Source organism: Dendrobium catenatum, unplaced genomic scaffold (genome assembly GCF_001605985.2).
Source record: "Dendrobium catenatum unplaced genomic scaffold, ASM160598v2 fragScaff_scaffold_946, whole genome shotgun sequence".
Taxonomy (NCBI): Eukaryota; Viridiplantae; Streptophyta; class Magnoliopsida; order Asparagales; family Orchidaceae; genus Dendrobium; species Dendrobium catenatum.
Window position 1 is genome coordinate 352,145 of NW_021319408.1, and position 8,547 is coordinate 360,691.

Below are 8,547 nucleotides of genomic sequence, written 5' to 3' on the forward strand. Positions count from 1 at the left end.
TAGTTTGAATTTAAATTTATAAGTTTTTACTCAGAAATTATATCAAAACTCTTATTTGATCAGATAATTTTCTGATTAACTATCAATTATATCAACTTAATAAATGAGTTTAACAATGTTCTCATTAATTAACCCAAACATGAAATGCAGACACTGATAATTACTGTTGATTAGCTTACGAAGTAGAGAGCTCGACTCGCGAGCTAAATCCCGAGCTTAAACTAGAGTCAAGCTTAAAAGAAGAGCTTGAGCTCGACTTGTGCCACTGAAAACAAGCTCGTCGAGTGACTCAATTTTGTGGTTTGATTTCCTAGACGTCAGTTTGCGAACAGGATTCACACATGCAAAGGTCAATTAGTCTTCTGCAGTTTGCACGAGCTTCCCCGGTTCACTTTCGGCCGCTGGCACTAGGGGTGTCAATATTTGACACAACCCAAAAATCAGACTTGAACCCGACCCGAAAATTCCGAGTTAGGGTCAACTCGTTTGTGAAACGGGTTGGGTTTGGGTTTAGTAAATCGACCTGTTTAAAAAATTGGGTAGGGCTTAGTAGACCTGGAAACCCGAAAATGACCCGGAATGACCTGAAATGACACAACAAAAATCCGTCTACTCACGTCTGACTGCGCCTGCCCGTGCCTACCAATGTTGCATGCCCACTGTCTTTCCGTGTCACATCGTTGTAGCACCCGCTACCGTGTCGCCTGCTCGATGTCGCCGTCTTGCCGAGTCGCCCTGCGCCTGCCGTTGTCATTTCGCGTCGCATCGCTTCCAGCAGCGGCGGGATTAGGCTGAATAAGCAGCGGTCGGACATAGGGCCGGCGGCGGACTAACGGGTTGGGTCGGGTTAGGATTCGAAAAATTAACAAGTTTGCAAAAAAAAGGGTCGGGTTGAATAGTACCAGGTTAGCTTCAGCTTTGACCCGAACCCGTCCCATGACCCAATTTTGACAATCCTAACTCACACACACTTAGTCATCTCACATACCACATTTAGCCAGTTTGCATGCGCAAATGCACTTCTCCAATTAGCCTTTCGCCTTTCGAGTGGCTTGACGAGTAATCAAGCTAAGTATTATTTGGATCAAACTCAAACTCGATAATCTAACAAATTCAAAATTTTGCTGGAGCTTGAAACTCGATAAGCTTGAATTATGAGCTAATTAATTAATTGAATTCGAGATGGCTCGCGAATCAGCTTAACTCATTTATACCCTTAATAACAAAATTAAAAAGAATAGTTAAGCACGTGAAAGGCATTGAACGAATTCACAGAATAAATGGCTGCCGTTGCCAGACGGACCGCAATAGCCGTGGAGGGGTCTATCTGACATTTGGCATATTTTTTCCAATTTTTAATCGCCAAATTAAATTTTTATAATTATCAAAAATAATAATAAGTCAAAGATGTGCGTTCCGGCAGAAAACGTAAATTATATTTTAATTTTTTTTTTGGAAGAATATATTTTGATAATTTCGTATCCAATGATGAAATTGAGCACAACGCCATTAATGAAGAGAAGTAGGGCTCTCCACTTCCTCTGTTACCTCTCCTTGGTCGGTGAGGAATTCGAGGAAGAGAACTCGAGGCAGGGAAGGAGATGAGCTTGCAGATGGAGGAATCGGCGAGAGATGCCAAAGAGCTGAACAGGAAGAATGCGGAGGGGACGACGGTGGTGGTCGGAGTAAAGTTGGACGACGGAAGCAGAGAGCTATTGACATGGTCTCTCGTGAATGTGGCTCAAGCTGGTGATCGCGTCATTGCGCTGCATGTTCTCCCCGCTGGTAATTCGATAAATAAGCGATAAACATTTGAGTGGTTTTCATATGTTTTGGTCTGGGTTCCGGAAAAATCTAATCTTGTTTGGGATTTTGGGTTGTAGAGGTGCCGGATTCTGATGGTGAGCCCTCGTCTTTGATCTCCATTGTGAACGCATTAAACGCCATGATCGCCGTCTACGAGGTTTTCTGTAACCTGAAGCAGGTTTGGTTACGTTTCACTGATCTCTAACTCAGATCCGTTTCTATGTCGGGATAAGAAAGTTTATACATTATTCATCTTTGTTTAGATCGATCTCAAGCTAAAGATAGGTCGAGGTTCTTCTATTCGGAGGGTTTTGGCTCAGGAGGCGAGTTTGGCGTCGGCCTCCAAACTCATTGTTGGGGTTTCCAAGTTAACCAGCCAGGGGTTAAGGTAATCTCTTAGCTTCCATTTCTCTCTCTTTAGTTCTCTTCCTCTTTGATCGGTTTTATTTAACATGCTCTATCGAAATCGACAGTTATTTTTCTATCTCCGTTGCCAAATACTGCTCGAAGAAACTTTCTAGTGGTTGCTTGGTGCTGGCAGTGAACAATGGGAAGATAATTTTCCAGGAAGAAGCGGCAGGTTGCTTTTCCTCTGAATCCCTTGTGAGAATTCCCTATTTCAGTTCTACAAAGGAACTCAATATTTCATTTTGGTGACAGGAGACAGAAGCATAGATGACCTTTCCATTGGAACATATTATGCGAGGCCTTGTAAGATCAATAAGCAAGCTAGAAAGGATGCAGAGCTTGCAAGCCGTTCCTTTCATTGCCTGCCAGCAGCTTCCAACTCTAGATTGAGCTGTGACAGACTCAACAGCTATGCTGCTAAATTGTCATTGAGATTCAATTTGTCGAAGAATGAGAATTGTGCCCCTCATGATTCTCTATCTGAACCCCTGTGCTCTCCTGTTTCCAGCGCGATGTTTCAGACCTCATCTGAACTTGGGGAGGGGTCTTTTAATGAAATTCCAATGAAGGGCCATGAGAGACCTTTGGGTTGTGTAGCTATGCTGATTTCTGAATTGTCTCAAAGAAGACATGGATGGTCTATATTTCGCCGATGTTTTTTGAGCTATAAAAAGGATTCTTCGCAAGTTAAGCAAAAGGCTTCTGCAGTTCAATTGGCTATGCAGCTTCCTTGTTGGTATTCAATATCGTCGCTTGTTCATCCTGATCACAAGCAGACCAAGTCTGATGAAGTTGCCGGTTGTAATGGAGTAACATCTCTGATTCCCTCTTTTGAGGTTGATGATGAAGCAAAGGATATGCCCAATGAATTGCTGTCTCTTCAGGAGAAGTATTCATCTGCCTGCAGGCTGTTCAGCTTCAAGGAACTCGAACAGGCAACATTGAACTTCTCTCCTGGTTTGTCTTATGATTTTCTAGTTCAATTTTTATTTGTGACTTGATATATGAAAAAGTTCTTTTTCTTAATCTGATATGTAGTCTGAAATCACTGCAGAGAATATCATTGGTAAGGGAGGCAATAGCCGGGTCTATAAAGGGCGCCTTTTTAATAACAAAGAGCTTGCAGTGAAAGTACTGGAACCCTCAGATGATGTGATGAAGAATTTCATTTCAGAAATTGAGATTATGTCAAAATTGCACCATAAGAACATCATCTCCCTTACTGGATTTTGCTTTGAGAACAAGAGTTTTGTGTTGGTCTATGATTTCCTATCAAGGGGTTGCTTAGAAGACAATCTTCATGGTATGGGTTGACCTTCTTTTGGAACTCAGTCTTCACAGCTTCAAAATAATAGTTTGATGTATTTAAGTTCTTAATTGTAGGCAACAATGGAGGAAAAAATAGTCCTGGCTGGGCTGAAAGATATAAGATTGCAGTTGGGGTGGCAGAAGCATTGGAGTACTTGCATCAAAGCAGCAGCTTGCAACCTGTGATCCACCGTGATGTGAAATCCTCAAATATCCTCTTATCTGATGATTTTGAGCCGCAGGTATTTTGATACTATCTTTGATTTCTCTTCTGCATTCTTTGCACATTTCTAAGAAGTCTTTTTATGTCTTGTGTGTTGTAGCTATCTGATTTTGGACTAGCTCGATTGGCATCAACTTGCAGAAAGAACACTACTAGGAGTGATTTGGAAGGGACATTTGGGTATCTGATGTAGTTTTTTGTTTACTTTAGGCTTCGTTTGGGATGGCTTTTTTACTGCTTCTTAAAATAGCTTTTTAATACAAAATTTTTAATTTTTGCACTATAAAATCACTTTTAGAAGCAGGAAAAAAGTCATCCCAAACGAAGCTTTAGTCTATCTCAGGTCTATTATATCTCTGTAAAGCAAATATTGATCTGGCCTAGCAGGTATCTTGCACCTGAATGCTTTGCTTATGGTGAAGTAGATGAAAAGGTTGATGTCTATGCTTTCGGGGTTGTTCTTCTTGAGCTTCTCTCAGGAAGAAAGCCAGTATGCACTGATGGTCCGAAGGGCGAGGAGAGCTTGGTTCTGTGGGTAAGTCAAGCATTTTACCAATAGTTTTATTATGAAATTGTAGCATAATATCATTGTGACAGTTGTCTTCAGAATTGTAAATTGTTGCACAGCCAACTGATTTTATGACAAATATTGAAATGTGGATTCATTTATGTAATATTGTATTAGGCCGGCCCAGGAGGGGCCGGTTGAACCGGTCCAACCTGGACCGGTTTAGGTCTACAGCCGCCGGCCTATGGGGACGGAACCAAGGGAGATGGGCGGATGCCCTAGTGAGCCCAAGCAATTAATTTAATGGGTGTTTAGGAGGGAAATTTGAATTAGAGGCTGTTTAGGGATTTTGTATTTCTCCTTTTGCTTTAATTAGTGGTTATGCTAGAATTAGATTTTTATCTTGAATTTGAAAGCGATTTGTGATCTAGGGTTTGTGTCTTGGGCTCTAGGCTTTGCTAGAGAATTGAATAGTTGTTTTTTCCTCTCGAATTGAAGAAACTTGTATCTTGTATTGTTTTCCTTGTTCGTGGATTGACTAGAAGAAATTTTCCTTGTATTACTCTCCAATATCCTGAGATTCCTGCATTGTTGTTGCTGTTTTCTCTCTCAAATCAGCAACTTTCTTGCCGTTTTTACTGACTATTGCTAGGTTTGTTTGCGAACTCAAGTATTTCCCTTAGGGTTACTTGCGAACTCAAGTATTTACTATCATATTGATGGCAGGCAAAGCCTATACTGCGCGCTTGGAAACTTCAGCAAATGCTAGATCCATGTTTGGGTGAAAGTTACAACGCAGATGAGATGGAAAGGATGTGCCTTGCTGCTTCCCTTTGCATCAGACAAGCACCGGGATTTCGGCCTAGCATAGCGCTTGTAAGATACTAAGGCTTCGGTTGGGACAGCTTTCTTACTGCTTCTTAAAGCAGCTTTGCAGCACAAAATTTTTAATTTTTACTTAAAAGCTGCTTTAAGAAGCAGTTAGAAAGCCTTCCCAAACGAAACCTAAGATCTAAACTTCTTATTCCTTAGAAGTTCCCTAGGGCCTTGGCATGATTAAATCTAATTTGTAGGTTTTGAAGCTAATTAAAGGTGATGAAGAAACTGCGAAAAATTTGGGGTTAGGTACTTCAATGTTGTTTGATGATATGGAGGATGAGGCAACAATTAAGAATTTTAACATCCAATCCCACATTAACTTAGCTTTTCTTGACGTGGATGACGATGTTGCACTTTCCATGAGCAGCAAAACCGATTCGTTTGATTTCACAACCTCAAGCATGTCCTTGGAGGAGTACTTGAAAGAGAGATGGAGCCGTTCCTCAAGCTTCAAATGAATTCAAATGTGTGGCCTGAGCTTGTGCAGCTCTGTATTCAATTATAATGAGCGTGAGGAAGAGAGGTGGTTTGATATTGCCATGAAAAGATTCATGGATCTCCTCTAATTCTTCATGGCGAGTAAATAAAGGAAGCGGAAGACTGGTTTGTTGCTGAAAAGCTGCTGAGGCTTCATCTTCTATTTGGGTGAGATTTCAGAATTTTCTAACAGCCATTGCGGTAACAAAGAGCTTTATTACTATTGAGAAGTCTCAAACTCATTTGTGGATACCTATAAAGTGATCGAATTTGTTATCAGGATATTTATAAATTTGCTGAATTTATTTTGAGATGAATGCAACATAAAATTTTTATATGTTGCATTTATCCTAAAGTCAAATCAATAATTTTGAAAACTATTCTGATAATAATTTAGGATTTATTTGGGACGGTTTTCTTTCTGTCTTTTAAAGCAGTTTTTTAGTAAAAAAATTTAATTTTTTATTAAGAAGCTGCTTTAAGCAGCAATAAGAAAGCCGTCCCAAACGAAAACATTTTATATCTGTGCATACTAATGAGTTCTGTTTTACAATGTTTTAGATAGTTCGAAGTGGCAGAACTCAGAGCATTTACATCACGGTTGGAGGGTCAGCTTGTTGGTCCGACCTGACCAACTATAACTTGATCCATTTGATTCTTCATTGGATTAGCATTCTGAACTGGAAGACGGTAGAAGAACCTGACTGATCTGAAGCGTAGCCAATCTGCCAGATTAACATAGGTGCATACAGGTTCAGAATGGGGGAGTTTGAGTGAAAAGGTAGAAAGAAGGAAAAGGAGGGGCAGCAAATATGCTGGACCCCCCTCACTTCATGTAACAAATAAATATTGTGGAAAAAAAGAGTGGTTTCTAGAAATTTCACTTGATTGTATTTTTGATGCACTGTTTGTATTAGAAATTTTCAAAATTAAATTTAGAGTCACTTTTGATTTCAGCAACATTGTAGTAAAATTTAGGGTTCGTTTGTGACCGTTTTTATGTTGTTTTTTAAAGCAATTTTTTAATACAAAAATTTTAATTTTTCTATTAGAAAGTTGCTTTAAGAAATATCAAAAAAGATGTTCCAAACGAAGTCTTAGTGTATTGATAGAACAAATTCAAAGACATCAAAAGTGATCAATATAAGTTCAAATTTTTATGGCTTCATTTGAGATAATTTTTTTACTATTTAAAGCAATTTTTTAATATAATTTTTTTAATTTGTGTATTAGAAAGTTGTTTTAAGTTAAGAAAGCTGTTCCAAACGAAGCCTAAATTATACAATTTGAAGTAAAGTTAAAAATATAAAAGTATTAATTAAAGGAGCGGGTGTTGTTCAAACTTTTTCTTGTTTATTATCAATTCGAGCAGTTTAATAAGACGAATTCATTAAGCTTAAGATTAGGGGTGTCAATTTTTGACACGACCTAAAACACAATCCGAACCAGAACAGGAAAAATTCGGGTTAGGGTCAACCCGGACCCGAAATAGATCGGGTTCGGGTTCAACAAATCAACCCGTTTTAAAAATCGAGCCGGGTTTGGGTTGACCCAGTAACCCGAAAATGAATCGAAATTGACACGAAAATTTCTATTTGACCCGGAAACCCGAGATTGTCCCGTTTTTTACCTGATTTTGACCAGAAAATCGAAGAATGGCCTGATTTTTGACCCGAAAACTAGCAATTTTAGGTCAACTTCGGGTTGACCTAGACCCGAATCGGGTCAGGTTCGGGTCCGGAAACCTGAACCGTTTTTAAAAATGTGTCGGGTTCGGGTTGACCCAAATAGTGTCGGTTTAGTTTCGGGTTCGATCCGAACCCTACCCGTTGACCCGAATTGACAATCCTACTCAAGATCAGGTAAATGGCTAAATGAACGATTTATTATTAAAAGATTTAATAAGACTCACATAGTGGTATAAAAATTGAGTTAAATTTATTAAAATGTTACTCCTCAAGTACTAAAAATAGGTCCTTATTCTTTATAAGAAAGAAATTTAAAGTTGAATGTGAAGAAAGCTTGGAGATCATGTAAAAAACTTTAGTTACTGATGATAAACAATTTTTTGAGGTTGGAATACTCAAATATGGTTAAATTCTTAATCATAGTTGATCAGGCAATTAAAGAATTGTTTCAATCAGTTTAGCCTCATTAAAAATATATTAAATTTCTTTTTTATAGAAGGGCTGTATATACTATTTGTTATTTTCATCAATTTTGAGATTCAAACAGCATGAGAAGTGGTCAAATTAGATCAATAAATTAATCTCAGTGGAGTTTTTTTTTTTTCCCCTTTTCGTTTTTATAAAAACTGATGTTATTGTGTTGAAAAATTCTTACAAATTTTATATAATATATAATTAAAATTTGAATTAGCTTTATAGAAATTTGGATGCCCATAATAAAGTAGTTATGACATGATGGGCTCTGTCGCATTGTCCCTAAACCCTAAACGGGTCTGGTCGGGTTCGAGTCCGAACCGTTTGTAAAAACGGTTCGAGTTGACCCAAACCCGAATATATTGGGTCAGTTTCAGGTTTTGACCCGAACTCGACCCGTGACCCAAAATTGACACCTCTAGGTAACACCATAGATTTGATCAATAATAGACTATGCAGCAGTGGTATTATTTAAGATCTGATTATGATAGTTGTAACATTTCATAAAGTTTATCATGAACTCATGAAAAAAGTGATTACAAAAAGCAGCTTTTTATCAAATTTTTTTTTGAAAAATAGTCAGAAATATAATAATCAAACGAAATTTAATTACTCTGATCGAAAAATAAAATAGCGAAAAAATTGTCCCAAAGAGCTCTCAATCATCAAAATTTTTCATTTTTTTAAAGAAGAACATTAATACTACACAGTATTTTGAAATTATGACAACTAAACGTAAAGTTAAAGCAGTTCCTTCACGACAGAAAGCTGAATAT

General features: G+C 38.2%; 1 protein-coding gene across 1 annotated transcript; it reads left to right on the plus strand.

Moving 5' to 3' along the window:
* The first annotated feature begins 1,475 nt into the window (after nt 1-1,475).
* On the plus strand, nt 1,476-6,543 carry LOC110097955 (probable receptor-like serine/threonine-protein kinase At5g57670). The gene is made up of 12 exons (XM_020824630.2): nt 1,476-1,785; nt 1,884-1,984; nt 2,070-2,194; nt 2,280-2,386; nt 2,467-3,171; nt 3,269-3,517; nt 3,598-3,764; nt 3,846-3,925; nt 4,133-4,280; nt 4,980-5,129; nt 5,327-5,777; nt 6,171-6,543. The coding sequence occupies exons 1-11, from the start codon at nt 1,602-1,604 to the stop codon at nt 5,588-5,590; spliced, it is 2,280 nt and encodes a 759-aa protein (XP_020680289.1). The 5' UTR covers nt 1,476-1,601; the 3' UTR covers nt 5,591-5,777; nt 6,171-6,543.
* The last annotated feature ends 2,004 nt before the right edge of the window (nt 6,544-8,547 follow it).